The sequence below is a fragment of the Thermobia domestica genome, chromosome 3, assembly GCF_964235325.1.
Source record: "Thermobia domestica chromosome 3, izTheDome1.hap1.1, whole genome shotgun sequence".
NCBI lineage: Eukaryota > Metazoa > Arthropoda > Insecta > Zygentoma > Lepismatidae > Thermobia > Thermobia domestica.
The window spans coordinates 229,539,480-229,559,028 of NC_137456.1; the positions used below are offsets into that span (position 1 = coordinate 229,539,480).

Genomic DNA, 19,549 nt, shown 5'->3' on the forward strand with positions numbered 1-19,549 from the left:
AAGACTACATACCTGCTGAAACAGCAGTTTGTATTAATGCTGTAAGGTGATATTAACATGAGTACTACGCGTTTTTAACAGCCTTTATAACATGTGCTAGATGCGTGCAAGTGTTGCAATCATGAACACCGAACACCACCTTTCCCTTCTTCTTTTAACCTTTTCGGGTATCTGGGTTTTGGGGTTACTTTTTAGACTTTCAGTCGAGCAGCTACTGCATCGTCACTATTTATCCTAGAATCATAGTTCATACCTCATTCTCTTTAGAATGAAGCTGGCTTTCAAATGGTATCACTTGCGTGCCGATACAATATACCAGAAGAGGGAAAAGTGATGTTAGAAGGAAAATTTCGGGGGGGATTTTTTTTAAATTTTGGGCCTCTCTGGAACGACCCTGTGTGAACGTAGATATCTCAAAAAAATGATAAATAGCACTTTGTACACAGAACGTGTGTGTCAAATTTCAAGTTTCTATCTTGAATACTAAGGGCAGGAGAAATGTTATCAAGAATCCCCACAATGCCCCAAGTTACCGCAATAGACCATGATCGTAGGTAAATAATTTCCTGAAACATCTCTGTTTACCCTAGGGCTGTAATCCGCCAAACATTCTCTTCAGAATAGAACTGCCTTTCATCCAGTACTATTCACATGTCTCCATCATGTATCTAAGGCGGAAAAATCCCGAAAAAGTGATTTTTTGTCTAAATATCCCTCTTCCAATTTTTTCCCCTCTGAAACTCCCTGTTTTAACGCAGAAATCTTTAAAAAAATCGGTTCAATACTACTAGTTGGACTAAATGTTTGTGCATAATTTCATTCTTCTAGGTGCAAAAGTAAGCCCACAAAAAAAAAACGAAAATGTCCAATATTCCCCTATACAGAATTATATTTTAATAAAAATTCCCTGATACATCCCTAACTACCCTAGGGTCACGTTTCGCCCATCATTCTCTTCAAAATAGAACTGCCTTTAAGACGGTATGACTCACGTGTTTCTATCATGTATTTAACGCGGGAAAATCCCGAAGAAATTGATTTTTTGATCTAAATATCCCATTTTTCCAACTTTTTGCCCCTCTGGAACCCCCTGTTTTAACGCCGAGAGCTGAAAAAATCTGATAAATACTACTAGGTGAACGAAATGTTTGCTCACAATTTCAAACTTCTAGGTGCAAAAGTAAGCCCGTCAAATAATAATGAACATAGGCTCAATAAAATAAAATATATATATTTTAAGATTATGACTTCATCACGTCCTATGTCTCGAAAGAAGGTGCAAAACCATTCGTAAGGTCTTCTACAATGCCTTTGGACTTGTAAAAAAGAAAGAAAAAAAGAAACGGACGAAAAACCTCAAATAGGAGAGTTATAACGCAATGTACCATGAAACACCCGTATGGAACAAATTGTACCATAAGTACCCCAAAGGAGCAAACCTTCGTGTAGGAGAATGAATTCTTATTATTTACTTCAATGGCGGCAGACATCAAAAGGTATAAGAGTTAGAATCGTCTAAAGCAAATATTGTAATCTTTGGAGTGTATAAGAGTTAAAATTGTCCTAAGCTAATATTGTAATCTCCTGAAACTCCTTTTGGAACATTTATCCAAATGTCTATAAACCTTCCTTAAACTATGATAGCAAGAACGTAACCGTAAGTACGACAAACATTTCGTTTCTCTTTTGATTAAATGTACATTTCGTGTATAGATTTCACAGTAAATTATGATAATATTTTACATAAAATGTTTCTTATCGAGTTTTTAGAAAGCTTTACTCACAAGATGTTGAAGTGAACAGACTCACGATTTGTTTTGCTTTTTATCCATATTATCAGGATTATTCGGATTTTCGATTTTACAGATTGCCTTTCTTCCCAGATAGTCTGGATAAACGTGAATGTACTGTATATAAAAAGACGTATGTATGAACGTATGTCGGCCCTATCTGAATGTGTGTATATGTTCTAGCATAACTCTGGAACGCTTGGAGGAATTTCAACCAAACTTGGTACACCTATTACTTACAGTGAGGAAACAAACACTTTGGGCGAAAGATACCTCTTTCAGCCCTAGGAGAGTCACAGAAGGATGATAAGTAAAAAATAATGTATAGGTATGTCTGTATGTATCTACTTATTGTCAAGCATGACTCTGGAATGCCCAAAGCAATTTTAACGAAACTTGTACACATATTAATTTTAACCAGGAAAAAAATGTTGTTGGGATGAGGTACATCTATCATCCACAAGAGGGTCACATTAGGATGACATATTGAAAACATCGAAAATGAATGGTATTACTGTCGAATTCAGTCGATATGGGAAGTGAAGGGGAGTTAAAAATAAAAAGTCCGGGTAATCAATCGTTGAAATTAGCATTGTATGGGGAGTTTCGGGATTGAAATATTTTTTTACAAAATTCGTCATCCTGTGGGAAGGACTAGCATTTTAGCTAGTATCCATCTCTCTATCTATCTATATCTATCTATCTATCTATCTATCTACATATATATATATATATATATATATATATATATATATATATATATATATATATATATATATATATATATATACTTGTATAAAACGGAAGGCGATGGTTCCGAATTTTACTCGAAGGAATAACAACGATAAGGTCTCATGAGTTTCCGTTATAGACAGATTTCCGTTTTATTCAAGCTTCGGTTTCTATAAGTTTAACTGGATTGATATATAAAATCATAGTCAACCATTGTCAGTACACTGCTGGATGAAGGTCTTTCCAACTCTTTTCCACAACAACCTATCTTCCACTTCCACTTCCTCTTGTCAATGGCTTGTGAAAGGTGTATACACTTGAATCACTTCTAGTGTATATCTTTGGGAGAGTTTGACTACAAGCCTTGCTACTCGATTAGATATACTATCTACCACATGGACCTTGTTTTTCAAATTTTCGTTGATAAGAAATCCCACTCCTGTCTTGCGACATTCTGATCCTCTGTAGTAGAATAAGTGTCTGTTCTTCAATTCGATTAATTCTTCTCCTTTTGTTCTTACTTCGCTCAATCCGACGAGGTCCCAGTTGATTTTCTGTAGCTCTTCTTCCAGCTCTTGGAATCTTGCTTCTGAATCCAGGGATCTTGCATTGTATGTAGCCATGGTCAGTTTTAAATAGCAACCTCGTCCGCAACTTCAGGGATTCTTAGCACCCTCTGCTTGCTTGTGAATCTGAACGTTGCCTTGCCCAGACACATTTCGGCTTCCGGAGAATGAGAATCTTGGCGTATTGTGTCCTGTCATGATTGTTTAAAGAAGTTGGAGGTATTTGCAAAAATCACTGTGCCGGCCATCCATGTTGGCGATAGCCCTCCCAGTTTGCCTTCCTATCATTAGGGAAACCTGTACGTTTCACAGTGGACAGGAAGTTACCAGTCTGCACCACTAATAGGTACGGATAGGACATAAGTGATTAGCCCGGTCGATTTCATACATCGTCTACTAATTCTCAGCGTGCGGGTCTCTTTCCGGTTTACTGCTAGACATAATTTCGCAGACTATATATATATATATAGGGTGCGTCATTTATAATGTCCCGCCTGATAACAGAAAAACAAAAGGAGGGAGGGATTCAAAAGCTTGATGAAGCAACTGTTGGAAGCGGGACATCTAGCCACCTATTAGTTAATATCGCCGGAAGAAAAGTGTTGCCTTCTCAACACAAAGCTATATTTTTAAATAGCACTACGTTAAGTTATTACTAATTTTAAGTGTATATGCAAATTGAAAAAAAATAACACTTTTATTGTTCAGTGTTGCAAACTAAGGTTGCTATAGTATACAAAACAACAGAAACTTCCCAACTTTCGAGGTCTCTACAACAGCAATGACGCAAGTTACACGGATGGTGCATTGCAAAGCACCTTAGTGTCGAATACTACTGTCAGCATATGACGTGTTTCTATCAAACAGAAGAAAAAAGCTACAAGGTATTCAAAACTTGACTTCTTGCAAAGGGCTTTATTTCGAAAAAAAGCTTAGATAAGTATCACATCTAATTACGTAGATTATTTTCAAAAGATGTAATGATCATAATGCCGTTTACAGCAATTTGATATTTTACACCGTTTAGGAGATATGATAATGAATGTTAAAGTTAGCAATACTGATAAAAGTCTTTAAATTAGGAGAATATGTGGTAACCGCAACTACCAAAAACTGTTGGTCAAGTGTCAAAGGTGCGAAAAAAGTAACGATCGCTTTAAAAATTTCTTGCAACTACGTCATTTTAAGAAGTTATTCCCAACTGTAACATGTATATATGGTAATGTGTAAGAGATCGGGTCCCCCAAAATATAATCTCAATGCAGAAAGGGGCAATCACATCAGCAAATAACAAGAACATTCATTTCTAACAGTTATAAATTCATCAAACTTTTCACATAATTACAAGCAAATTATCACTCATTGCGATAGAGAATGTACGATTTATTGAACATTTGATTTATTTTACATCATACGTCTCTCCGGTCTTCACAAAATAACCAACTTTCTTTTAACATATACTGAATAAACGTTAATGTTATTGTAAATGGTTACGTCGTTCAAATCCTCAAGTATTTGGGCGATGATTTTATTCCTTTCTATTAATTACTCTTAGTTTCTTGCTTGATATTCATGAATTCTTTCTGTATGTTTTTTTCTAGCCTATCCAGTTATTTGATGATAATAAAGAGTTGGGTGTTTTCCATTTGGCTCATTTGTCAATTGGCAGATATGTCCGTTTTCACGAATGAAGTATTTGGTCATTTTCGAGTTTGGCAGAATTGATAATTGGCAATTTTGTCAATTGGATGATTTGTCAATTCTCACGATTGGCGCACTTGGTCATTTGCGCATTTGGCAGATTTGGTAATTGGCTGATTTGTCAATTGGCGGATTTGTCCATTGGTAGATTTGTCCATTGGCAGATTTGTCTACTCTCGCGATTGGCGCATTTAGTAATTTTCACGTTTGGCAGATTTGGTAATTGGCAGTTTTGTCAATTGGCAGATTGGTCGATTGGCAGATTTGTGCATTGGCTGATTTGTCCATTTTCACAATTGGCAAATTAGGTTATTTTCGCTTTTGGCACATTTGGTAATTGGAGATTTGGTAATTGGCAGATTTGATATTTGGCGGATTTGTCCGGGTCCGAATCCCGTCAGCTCAACAATTTTACCGCCGAGTGTACAAGCCAAAAAATATAACAAATAACCTTTTGAGATTATGCTAAAAATAATAAGTCTACCTTCTTAAACTCAATACCCTGAACCATAGACAGTTTGAACGCATAGAAACCTCAAAATTTCTTCACCTGTTGTACTCTTGCAAAGAAGCTAAATACTTAACTTTCCTGTCTCAGTGACAATTTTTAACAGTAAAATATCCTTGGAAACCGTTAACTTTTCTTGTCTAAATCACTTCTGCTATATTTACACTAATTTCTAATGGAATCTAACCGGAAATGAGACTATGGTTAACTGCACAACAAAACGTATCCGAACTGAAACGAACGCAAATTAATCCCGATGAAAGAATCCAATTAAATAAAATAATATTTAATATAAACTTACAAGCAATATTATCTAAACAAGACTTCGGCTTCAAACAAATTCTCAACGAACGTGGTCAAACTGAACCGGGAAGCAAAGTAAAAAAGTTTGCAAGTTGGCTCCAAGGTAACCAAATATTGTTAATTAGAATCAAAAATATGTAGTCAATTCTGCTTTTAATACTGACAATAAGAAGAAAACAAACGCACTACAAGAAACTACATTTTTCTTTCCTTTTCCACACCAAACTCGCGGTCCACGTCTCACGCAAGGCTAGAAAGCAATTTTATTCCCAACAAGAGGTCGAAATAAACCTCAAAATACCTCATGATTAATAAAGCGAATCCAAATACACGGCAAACCAAACGAAGAGGAGTTACTGGCTATTTATAGGAGCCAATCCGCTACATTTTTTTCTTTTTTATAAAATAATTTTTAACACGCGGTTGCGATACAAGATATACGAATGGCTGTTCAAACAAGGAGCCACATGCCACCATTCACAACCAGTGTTGCCAACCAACGACTGGCTCATTTTTTCAGATTATCAAACCCAAACATTTTTATACAGTTTAATCCCATTTACGCAACGATATAAATCACAATCGGTTTAGTCAATCTAATATACTCATTACAAATAACAATTAATCAATATTAATACATAACATTATATATTATTTTCAATAGTTTTTGCTTTTTTTATTACATAGACATTCTTGTTATTTTATTTTCACACTTTTCATATTCTTCTTTTCTTTAACACATGGCTCGATAATTTCAAGGAATTCTTGTAGCTGCTCCAACGCTGGTACAACGTGAACCACCAACCTTATGATTAGTAGGCATGTGTTCTTCCGATTTGCCACAGAGGCGATGAAAGAAACTTCATTTGTAGAGGGATAAATTATTGAGGTCTTTTGTTTTAATTTGGCCAATCACAGTGCTCCATTAACTGGACAATAAATAATGTTTGTGATCAGATAAGATGCATTTGGATTATAATTTGAAACAAAGAAACTCTCGTCTATTTACTATTTGTCATAGTTATCCCATATCACCGGATGTCATCTTAGAAACCATTAGTCAGGAAGAAATGTAATAATCGCATGCGCATGACTACCTTATTTCTTGTTGCTTAGTTCGCGATAATCCGCGATGAATCGAGAGAGCGCAGACTAAAACGAAGTAACCGCTGTTACACAGTGGTAACTTCAACACTCTGACTTTACATATATTTTTCGACTCGAACCTATCGCCAGTGGCACATTGCTGATAATCCTTCGACGCGTCGCTATATCGAAGATCGATATTTACCGACAATTGAGCCCCAATTTTTTGGCGACGTTTACTGCATGGGGAAGTTAACCCCGAGTTAAAATTGAGCTATGGTATTCCTGTTCTAAACATATCTCTTCAGAATGGAAAATAATTTTTTTTTGTGATCTTCCTGTGCTTGTAATATGTGCATACTGTTGCCTTATGTAAGGAAAACTGCTGTTTAAATTGCCGGATATTAATCTACGTAAGGAGTGACATGAAAATATTTGTGTTCCTAAACAAGCTAGGTTGAATCTAGATTCATAGAGTGTGATACAGATAACAAAAGAAATGCACAATATCCTGTAGCATTTTTTCTAGAAATTCAATATGGCGGAGGACAGCCAATTAGATTTTAAGATTTCGTATTATTTCATATATTTTGCTACATATTTTCAAGCTTTTTAACTTTACATTGATATTGAGTAATAATGCAAAATTGCACTCCTGTGTAAATGCACGTAATAAAAAAATGGTCTCTGTCAGCCATATTGGATTATAGACTTCGTATTATTTCACCTATTTTGTTTGATATTTTTAAGCTATTACACTTTACATTGCTACTGGACGGTAATAGAAAGTCGTACACTAGTGTAGGGGCACATAATAAACAAAATGTCTGACGGCACCTATATATGATTCTCAGCATTCTTGGTGTTTTACCTATTTTCTTTGATATTTTCAAGTAGTTTTACTTGCCATTGCTATTGGTGGATAATACAATATTTATGTAAATAGTAAAGAAAATTTGCATACTGAAAAGTTACCAATCGTTTCATATTACTATTTTCATTGATAGTTTCAAAGTTTTCTTTCTTGACTTCCGATTACTCAACCGTTTATTTTATTACATAAATTGGATAAACCAAAGTACATTACAAAGAACAAGAAATTTTAATATGAATCATATGGAAATGTCACCACAATAGAAGTATACGTTTGCTCTATAATATATCTGCCAGTTTAATTAATAAACGGAAGATGTTTTTCACAGTACACACAACATAGTTCTTCCCTAAGTCATTTGGACATATCATGGAACTTTTTGAAACAAAGAAGTGAACAAAGTCCTGGGAGATCCTTACATCCAACACACACTAAAGTCATCACTTGCTTCTTGTCCTTTTGACACTCCCTGAACCTCTTTTCTTTTTTCTTTTTCTTTTTTTTGCTTCCTCTTGTTTCCTGTTGCTGACGTCACAGTTCGAAGCCTCACATTGCAGTGACTAACTTTCGGATACTTCTCTGATACTACTGCGTTCGTCACAAAAACTGTGTACTGTGGGGGCTATTTTGTCAGAAATTCATCATACAGAGTTCTGATTAATAAGCACAGGGGAACATTCCTTCCAGTTGTATATCATACAGCACATGTGCATTTAGTGCCACTCTTTGCAACATATGAAGTCGAAGCTTTTCGAACCACGTATAGCTTTTAAGTGTGCAGTCATATGGCTCAATATTCTCATCTATGAGATAACCGAGCCCATGCGAGTATTAGAGCGTTCTATGAGTTCTGGCTTCTTGAAACTCGTTCTTCTTCCACCTTTGAGGTACCTTCTCTTACTTACAAAATCAACAGTGTGTTTTGTACTTAGCTCATAAACATCGCGTTTATCTTTATACCTCAAAAGTAACTTGTTTTGTCTCACGAAACAAGATTGATGTTCTTCCAAAGGAACATTAGAAAGTTAATTTGGAACTCTTATGGCAGGTCTTATTGTTAATGTGGCTTATTTATTCACACTCAGTAAATAATCACAGAGCCTAACAGACATATTCAAATTCTCCAAAATTATTTCCCGACCTTGATTCAACAAATTCTGTGCCAGCAAAACTACAACTCTTTCGGGCATTGACAGGGAGTCAGTACCTTGTAGATAACTGACATCATAGACGTCCTTTCCAATGTACACAACAAAGTTCCACGTGTGTCCTTTTAACTGGGGATGCAGTGATAAGAGACAAAACAATTTGATACCAAATCTTCATATCTTAGTTTTCATATACTGTCGGAAATGTAGACTCCCTTTGAAATGAAGAAGATACTCGTCAGATGCAGACACAGTTGCAGGATCCTCTAGAACTTGAAAGCTTTCTCTATGTTTTGCAAAAATAAACTGTGCAAGTCTTGTCAAATGCGAGTTAGGACGGTATGCATTTGGATCCGATAAGCGTAAAAATTTTATGATGTAAAGAAACCTATTCCTGCTCATTATGTTTATGTGAAATACACTAGGACTATTTAGCAAAATATCTTGAACCCAATAATCTTGAATTCTAGGTTTCTTCTCAATTCCCATTATGAACACAACGGATATAAATGTATAGAACACATTAACGGTCAAATCTTTCCATCTTACTCCGTTCACTTTTATTCTCATTATGTGTTTGAACGAAATACAGGGTGAGTAAAAAGTCCGTGGACAACTGCATAAGTTTGAAAATTGACGGGAAAAGTAAAAAGTGATGATAGGAACAGATGTTTGATGAGGAGCCGCAATTTTGGAGTGTATTTCATTCATCGCCACCATCTTGAAATCCGCCATTTTGGATTTAAGTCAATTTTGTTAATGGGAAGAGGGTGTATGACACATCAAATGATACTGGCTTTAGCTCAGGAATCTGGTGGTGTACTTTGTTTTTTACAGTTTAGAAGTTATCTTTTACAGTTTAGAAGTTATTAATGTTCAAAAGTGAGAAATTGGGAAATGCTCTACATGTTGTCCATCCCGTGCAATGCACAACTGTAGTCGCCGCAACCACTCTGACTGCACACGGAGGAGAATGTCTTCTGAAATTTGATCACAGGGTTGTTGGATGCGAACCTCCAGGTGTCTCAAATCACGGATTGTCTCAGCATACACTCTCTGCTTAAGATGTCCCTATAGATAAAAATCAATCGGAGTTAAGTCAGGGGATTTTGGCGGCCACTCCACGAGACCACGGTGTCCAATCCACTTCCCTGGCAGTTGTTCATCCAACCATTCACGGACACAAAGTTCATAGTGTGGAGGGTCTCCACCGTGCTGAAAATAAGATGGGAAAATGCCACCAGCGTTCAGTGTGGCAGGGAACACGATGTCCTGCAGCAGCATCAGACACTGCGGTGCAGTTAAGGTGTTGTAAATCAAAAGTGGCCCAATGATGCGGGTGCCCATATGCCAACCACACCATCACCTTCGCTGGACTATGTTCTCGACTCGAGTCAACTAATTTCGGATTTGCATCACAACAGTATCGACAATTATGTCGATTCACCTCCCAGTTCAAAGTGAAATACGCCTCGTCGCAGAACAGTATGCCCTTGGCAAAAGCAGGATCCAGTTCGTGTTGTTCAGTAGCCCACATACAGAACACTAACCGGCGATCAGGGTCATCCTCCTTCAGTTTAAGTTACATGTGCATCTTGTAAGGATGCCATTGATTGGCGTGGGCTTATTACACATGCTAGGGACACACGACGAATACTTCGTTTAGGACTGTTCACAAACGACGCAACAACCGCCGTTGCAGTTTCCTCATTGGTGGCAGTCTTCGGTCGCCCACTACGTAACCGATCTTGAACATAACCGGTCTCCCGTAATTTTGTGATTACGTGAGCCACTGTGCTGTGCGACACCGGTTCTCTGTCTGGGTGCCGTCTGTTGCAGTCAGCTGCTATTGTTCGCTTGTCCCTGATATAAGGATGATTTCGATCTTCTGTTCACGTGTCAGACCCATTTTAGATCGCCTGGAGCAAAGAGAGAACTATGTCAGTATCAAGGTAATTTCCCACCTTTGAACATTAATAACTTCTAATTAATGCTGAATTGCTCAATTCTTGATATGTTATTTGATGTACCATATATACCATTCCCATTTTAAAAAATGACTTGAATCCAAAATGACGGATTTGAAGATGGCGGCTATGACTGATAAACACTCCAAAAGTTGCGGCCCCTCATAAAACCTCTTTTCCCATCATTACTTTTTAATTTTCCTGTCGATTTTCAAACTTATGCAAGTGTCCAATGATTTTTGACTCACCCTGTACATACCTGCCTTCTCATTTACCCACTTGCATATGACACTAGCTAAAGACTACAACAAAAGCTCTAAACTAGCCCATAGCTAACTTTCAACTATTGAGATCCAAAGCTGGCCTAAATCCTTCAAAATCACCGAAAAGTGAGCCGAAGGGTCGGGTCTTGTATTTTTATGTGGATCAAGCACAACTCTCCAGCCATCCATATCTATTCGTTTCTGTTCTTTCTCATCTTCACTCCCTGAAGAAGTAGGGTACTCGCTATCTGATTCCTCCTCATCCTCATCTTCAGGTTGATATTCGAAATCTGATTCGTCATCTGCAATGATAATTGACATATTTTGTAGTTATTTTCCTATAACGTTAAAACATATGAAAGCAGTAAATTTTCAGGAGAAAGAAGCTTAAGTGATGCAAGCGTAATAAAATTTGCCAAAGTAAAAACGATATATCTTATAGAAGACCACCAATGGCACTAACAAATATGACCATCTCATTTTTGAATTGAAATTAGTAAATTTATGGTAACCTATGCTAATATAACCTTGTACTATATACGTAGGTGAATCATGTATAAACGAGCCTTGATTGGCTAAGCGTCGAGAGGGGTAGCTTGGTGTGATTGGGTAGGTGTGGTTGGTAGGTGGAGCTACCGAGAGTCAGAAACCAGAACAGCCGGCTTATCGCATGCTTCATATAGTAGAAGACGAGTGATAAGAATGTGCCAGTGTGTGTTGCAAAACGCATAAATATCACGTTCTTCACCAGAAAACATCAAAGTGGCCGAAATGTACCGCAGACTGCAGGTACAATTCGAGAATAATACCCTTTCGTGTACAACAGTAAAGTTTTGATGCAAGGAATTCAAGGAAGGCAGTGGGCGTGTTGCAAGTGAAGTCCAACCCCTGCATCCTCGCAACAGTGAGACTAATAACAACATGGGACATATTTGTGAGCTTATCGAACGAGATGGGGACCCGATCTTTCAGCATGTAGTGAGAGACTTGGCCAATTTATGGAACAGCGTTTCCTTCCGTACTTTTACTATGATCAATGTGGAATTTTTCCTTTCCTAACCAATGTTTCTTTTATAACATGTGAAAAAGTGCACTGAAAATACTTAACTTCACTCATTTCTTGGATTGTTCTATGACTACTGGGAAATCAGCTTCTGCCTGCCATTTCGAATTCCTGCCCTTTTAGTAAACAATTGAAGGTTACATCTCTGACGAAAAGCTTCCAGTCAGAAAGTGCGCCTAGCAGTGCGCATAGAATTCCTGGTTGGTGCAGAAACAGTATTGCCCTGTCATCTACTGGGTTTTGTGGGAATTTCACCTCAGCATACACACGTATGCTCCTGGTGGTGGTTCGACAATTTATCGTTAAAATATCTTTAGTTCGTGACTTTAGAAATCGCTTTAGTTTTAATTAAAGTCGTGGTATATACATGTATGACATCTGGATCTTGGGAGCCACATTTATTTATTTATTTATTTATTTATTTATTTATTTATTTATTTATTGTCCTTCAACAGAGAATAGAATCTCCAATTACAGAAGGTACATAATATAGATAGTTCATATAATATAATATTATGCATAATAGTGAATATAATGATACGGACAAAATTCCTGTAGATATTTGACAAAGACAATAATAACTATGGTAAGAGTATAAACCGTTAAATGTGAAGAGTATTACAAGAAACCATTAACAGTCAAACAATTGGTTTACACATGTATATGCAAATACATTTATTCACATTCTAATACAATATATTTTTCAACTTCTTTGTATACAGAGACAGAGGTAATGCTATATGTAGATCTTTGTTTAATACTGATATGCTATTAAACCTACTGCACATTCTATATAATGGTGAGCCTTTATACATTTCAGTTCTTGGAACCTCTACAGTCAACAGATGTCGCTTACGTAGATAGCCTGGTCTAGCATTGAGTTTAATTTTTTGTAAGAAATTACTATTGTCAACATAAGAATTCATTATTTTATAGAGAAATAGTTGTTGAAAAAACTCACGTCTGTTACTCAAACTGACATAGTTAAATTTATCTAGAATGGTTTTATACGATATTTTGTTTCTTATAGCGGAAGCTCCCATTGTTTTAAAATAGAGATACCTTAGGAATTTCTTTTGAATACTTTCTATTTTATCCTGAAGAGATTTATAATATGGAGCACAAACAACGCATGTATATTCTAGTTTGGTCCGAACCAAGCTATTATACACCATAGAAATAGCTACAACATCATTTAAATTTCTTGTGTTCCGTATAATGAAACCAAGCTGTCTATAGGCATAAAGAACCACTTCAGTGATATGGTTATCAAATGATAAATTGCGTGTAATTTTTACCCCTAAATCTTTACATGTGGTAATTTCTTCCATGTTTTCACCATTAAGAGTATATGAATAACAATTAATACGCTCTTTCGCTCTTGACATTATGATAAATGCACATTTTTTAATATTAAGGTTAAGTTTATTTTCTACACTCCATTTATATATTAAATCAAGATCTTCTTGCAGTTTTATTGTATCTGTAATACACCTTACTTCTTTATATAATTTTACATCGTCTGCATACATAAGGTATTTGGAATGTTTTATTGAGAACTGTAAGTCATTAATATACAATAGAAAAAATAATGGACCCAGATTTGATCCTTGAGGTACTCCCGAGGTAGCTACGTATTCTAATGATTTCGATTGTTTGTATTGAACAAAATATTTCCTTCTAGATAAGTATGATTTAATTAAATTTAAAAAAGGTTGAGTTAATCCATATGATGATAATTTATTTAAAAGTATGCTGTGATTTATTTTGTCAAAGGCTTTACTAAAATCCAAGTAAATCGTGTGTGTACTAGATTTATTTGAGAATGAACTGTGTATATCTTGAACGAAATTAATTAAATTTGTAGTTGTTGATCGACCAGGGTAAAATCCATGTTGATTGACATCTATAAAGCATTTTACATGATTAAAAATTCTGCTATATAGGATATGTTCCAAAACCTTCGCCGGAGCGCAAATTACAGCAACTGGCCTGTAATTTCAATATTGCACGTATCACCCGACTTAAATATTGGACAAATTCGTGTTATTTTCCAGTCTTCAGGAAATACTTGAGTCCTTATTATAAGATTAAAGATTGCACATAGCGGTCGCATTAAGATATTTGAACATGCTTTTAGTAAATATGGAGGTATTCCATCTGGATCACATTAGCGTTTTGGTTTCAGTTTTCTTATAGCACTTTTATACTCAACATCAGTAATTAAGCCTAATGATAACGAGTTCGGTGACAAAGGTAGAATATTTTCGTGATGTGTATGTTGTACAGAGCTATCTGTGTATACAGATTGAAAATATCTAGCAAATCCTTCCGCTATATCACTTGTAGTTTCAAGAGGAACATCTTGAAACTTCATTGAACAGTTCATTACATTACGATTTACTTTTTTATTATTTAAGAAGTTCCAAAAAGATTTTGGATCAGATTTTATATTATTTTCTATTTCTTGTAAATAATTTGAGTATGCTTTACTAATCATGGTTTTTACTTTTTTCCTTGTTTGCCTAAATAATTCCTTATATTCTTCCGCTATTGCAAAATGTTTCCGATAGTAATCTTTTAATTTTAGCATCTTAATGATTTCTTTAGTAAACTAACATGGATATCTTCTACTTGTTCTTTTTCGTATTTTCGGAACCGTATTAGAGAAAACCTCATTAATTTTATTATAAAATATGCTAATAGCTAGTTCTACACAATCTGCATTGTACAAGGCAGACCAATTCGTATCAAGCAACATTCTATACAATTGAAGAAAGTCTGCTCTTCGAAAATTGTTATAATAAATAGTCTCGTTCTGGACCCTACTAACATTACTTTTTGTACTTATAAATATTCTTAGAGCAGGATGTAGCTTGTCCTCAGGTACCATTGGCATTAATTCTCTAGTTACTACAGTATTTAAAATATTAGTTAAAACTAAATCAAGCGTTTTGTTATTGCTATTCTTAATGTCATTCAAGGTGAATAGATTGTATAGGTTCATAAAATTTAACAAATTTTTGTAGGCGCTACCTCCGGTTTGTAAGTTATATTTCGAATCACTAATTAAAGGTAAATTAAAATCACCAATAACTAGTATATTATGATATTGAAAATCCAGATGCGACTCAAACATGTTATAAAAAGACATATACTTATCAATAGAAGAAGAAGGTGTAAAGTATACAGTCACAATATAAAATGATACACTATGCACAACTACTTTTACAACTAAAGATTCTGTTTCGCTTTTTAAGTCAATCAGTTTGGAATCGTACTTATCCCTTATTGCAATCAACACCCCACCACCACGTTTATTTCCATTTCTATCGCATCGATATACCTTGTAATTATCATCAAATAATTCATTATTATAGAGGTTACTATGCAACCAACTTTCGGTAAAACAATTACATCAAAATTATTACTTAATGTATTTAAATAAAATTCCTGACACTTTGTATTTAAACCCCTAACATTTTGATAGTAAATGGTTAAATTACCAATCCTTACAGTATCTATTAGGTTGTAACTAGGTTGTTGACATCCTCTAGTGTTCTTAAAGCATACACGAACGTATCTTCCTTTTTCTTTCTTAGTTTTATATTCCCTGAATAATCAACCCATAAGTAAGCATAGTTATTTTCGCGTTGCTTCTTTCTAGCTTGACCAAAGATACGTCTTCTGTATGACGTGAGAGAGTGATTAACATAAATCATCTGATTGTAGGTATAACCCAAATGTATTGTGTTTAAATTCCTTTTTACTTTCCTTTGTTTTATGAACATTTCTTTATCTGTACGCCTTACAAATTTTACAATAATACCACCACCAGTGCCAGAGGATGAATCAGGTAATCTGTGGCAAGCATCGAACATTTCATCTGTAACAGTCATATCTAATGCTCGCCCCACAGACTTTACAATATCTAATACATTTTCATTAATTTGTTTGTTAATACCATAAATTTCTAATGTATTTCGTCTGTTATATTGATCTACCTCATCAATTCGCAGTTCAATGTCTGTGATTTTTTCTTTAATGTCACATTTTCCTGTTTTAATTGTTCTACCGTCGATAAACAAGTTTGTATTATTTCCGCCTGTTTTCTGATTAAATCGGCGTTTTCATCTAACTTTTTATGTGCCAGTTCTAACGAGTTTCCAAGTTCCCGTTCAGTTTCAAAATTCGATCTCTTTAGATCTGACACTTCCTGTTTTAGCTCTTGTAACAACTTAAACACATCAGAAAGAGTTGGCAATTCTGTCTCTGGTAAGGAAGCTGATTCTAAATGCAAGCTACGTCTTCTTGTCTTATCACACGACTTGCAGCGCCAGGGTTGTTTCACTGATTTCATGAATTCTAAATACGTCTCTTCTAATTTAGCACATTTGAGATGACATAACTTCAAACAGTCCGAGAACTGTAACTTAGAAGCTGTTTCTTGTCTCACAATAGTCTTATTACATTCGATGCAGGAACTCATCGTGATTCGATGTATCGAAACCAACAGAACGCAATAGTCTGTGTCCAACTTGCAAATTAATGTGGGTTGGCAATACTGTTTGTTTACATTACAGCCTAACACACAGCAAGGAAAATTGACGAATAAGGCATTTTATATATGATTTATCGCAGTTATACATATAGAACAATTATCTACAGTACTTACTGTGTTTAATACATTCACCAAAACCCACTTAGATGATTATATTTTAACATTACACGGTAACTTGTCGAGGGCACAAAAACATCGTTCACTAGTCACACATCACTGTTGCCTGTCACACATCATCACGACGCACACATTTATGACAGTGGTGGTAAAGGAGTTACCAATGACCAAGTTTAAACGACTAAAATAGCCAAATAGTTATTCAGAAGGAACAACGGACTTAAGTTGTACCTCTATCTTTTCTTTTATTTTTATGATATCAAGTACTTCACTTATTAGTAAAAACAAGGCTCGAGTGGTTCAGTCTAGATGAAAACCTATCGGCCTGATTGTTATTGCAGGTAAACCTTGTCTCTGAAAGGTTTAGCACATTCTTTATTGCTGTTTCGAGGCAAAAATTTGCTAGGTCTAACTTCGAGTATCTTCGGAAAAAAGTAAACCAGGTTCGAACCTCCAAGCCAACCTCTGCAATCGGAAAAAAGTTTAAAGATGTGTTTTTCATCTTTTAAATATAATAAGACTTGTTACCAATTGTATAAAAAATCAACATTGATTGAAATGCTTAATGATGCAATATTTTAAAACTTTGTATTAGGGTCACACATGCTTCTTTTTCATTTAGCTCTCCATACGTAATGGAACATTTAGATACGTAAACGAATCTTTCCATTTGTATAAGAATGATGAGAGCTAAGACATAGAACATAAATCTCGCCTGAGTACTAAAATTAAAGTCAAAGTAGAACCAAAGCAGCGTTTGCAGTGGATATGAATGTCATAATTATCTAGAGAGCAGCTACACATCGCTAGAAGCATCTTGGGAAGAGTGGTTGTGTTAGCTCAGCTGTAAGCTGTACGATTTTAAATCGTAAAGTTATGCGTTCGATTCCCATCTGAGTCAATGTTTTTTATGAAAGTCTATTTTCAGCAACGATGAAAAATTAAATAAAATAATTACATTAAAATACACAACTTGTGTATATATATAACATATAATTATTGCAGAACATAATGATTAGCATGTTTAAAATATAACATCTGATATAGTTATCCACAGCACGTTAGTATTGTATATGTGAATGTATCTAAAAATTAAGAAAATAATAGCATAGTAATAAAGAGGTTATAGAGTGTATTTATTTCCAGCTATTTGTCATATGGAGGTTACTTCTCAATTTTCTCATTACAGCAAGTGATTTATGCTTTCTGAAAGGTAAAGAGACTATGCGGTTATAAACAGAAATTATTATACAAACTCGAATCTTGGTTACAGACACAAAACTCAGGAACCCCAAAAGCATATAAACAGGAAACCTACAAAGGCTATGTTATGTCTAAGGGACTTATTTATACTTAAGAAAAAGGCAGAATAGGATTTCTTTCCAAAGGATTTTAATTCAATAACTGCAATGCTTTTTGTTATGGATGTGGTCTCTTTCTCTCTGCCTCTTGTATATATATATCCTCACGGCATTGTTAGGGCTCTATATTTGTCAGTTAGATTTAAAATTGCAACCGGGTGTTCTCGCTGCCGTATACGGTAACCCGATCTCCATCCTTGTTCTTCGCGAGCACAGCCATTCGAAGAACTGAAAACGCATCTTGTACACAAACCGTTTATGGTTGTGAACTCGGAAAGCCTGGTACGTCTGCTTGTCAAGGTCAAAAAGTGGGAGAAAAAAGGATGTGTAGAATGTAAAGAGGGTGCAACAGTAACTGATACTTGTAAGAAGCATATTCATTTGTATTTCGTGCACATTCTGCCTGTAGCGCTACTGTGGCACAACGTATATTGTATCTGTATAACTCTTGTACACCGCTAGTAGGTCTATTGGCTTAAGTGACGACCGAAACTATGTTGTCAGCTCTGACTGCGATAATGCACTGCTGTGCTGCTTTTGCTTTTCTTTTTTTTCCTTTGTCATTTATGAGATGCCAAACATGTTGTTTTGCTTGTTGCACACTCTGAACGGGTTCCTGCGGAGCGAAGTATATAAGAAGTTGACTACATATTCTTGTTTGCAATAGAAATATGATAAGTATATTAAATTATAATACGATTTTTAATTGGTTAACTGTGGGGAAAATGCGAAAATAAAGCTGTAATTGTAAATGTATCTTAGTCGAGGACGTAGCTACTAACAGTGTTGAATACAGATTTTCTCGTGGAAGAATTTCATTACACTAGAGGTGAAAAGGAGACGTCCATTTAGAGAGCCCCCACCCTTTTCAAACTCAATCGGAAATGGTCTCAATCGTTTGTACAGAAGTGTGCAGGCGAAAATTTCGTTTGTGCACAATTACGGGCGCCGTCAGAACGAAAACAAAGTGGGGGCTGTCTAAATGGTAACCTCCACCACGTCCAATTAAATCACAAAATGTCGCAATCGTTTGTACATCGTTTGTACAAAAATGTGCAGGAAAAAGTTTCCTTTGTACACAATTAGGGGCGCCCCCAGAACGAAATCAAAGTGGGGGCTGTCTTAATGGTAGCCTCCCACCATGTCCAATTCAATCACAAATTGTCGCAATCGTTTATGCATCGTTTGTACAAAAGTGTGCAGGAGAAATTTTTTGTTTGTACACAATTAGGGGCGTCCCCAGAACACAACAATGAGGGGTCTGTCTGAATGGTAACTCTTCCACCATGTCCAATTCAATCACAAATTGTCGCAATCGTTTCTACATCGTTTGTACAAGAATGTGCAGCAAAATTTTCGTTTGTACAGAATTAAGGGCGCCGCCAGAACGAAAACAAAGTGGGGTCTGTCTAAGTAGTATCCCCCACCATGCCCAATTCAATCACAAATTGTAATCGTTTCTACATCGTTTTGTACAGAAATGTGCGGCGAAATTTTCGTTTGTCCATA

General features: G+C 35.7%; 1 protein-coding gene across 1 annotated transcript; it reads right to left on the minus strand.

Moving 5' to 3' along the window:
• Positions 1-2,812: 2,812 nt before the first annotated feature.
• On the minus strand, positions 2,813-3,145 carry LOC145682152 (protein CFDP2-like). Its single transcript, XM_081753741.1, has one exon. The coding sequence runs from the start codon at positions 3,143-3,145 to the stop codon at positions 2,813-2,815; it is 333 nt and encodes a 110-aa protein (XP_081609867.1).
• Positions 3,146-19,549: the final 16,404 nt, after the last annotated feature.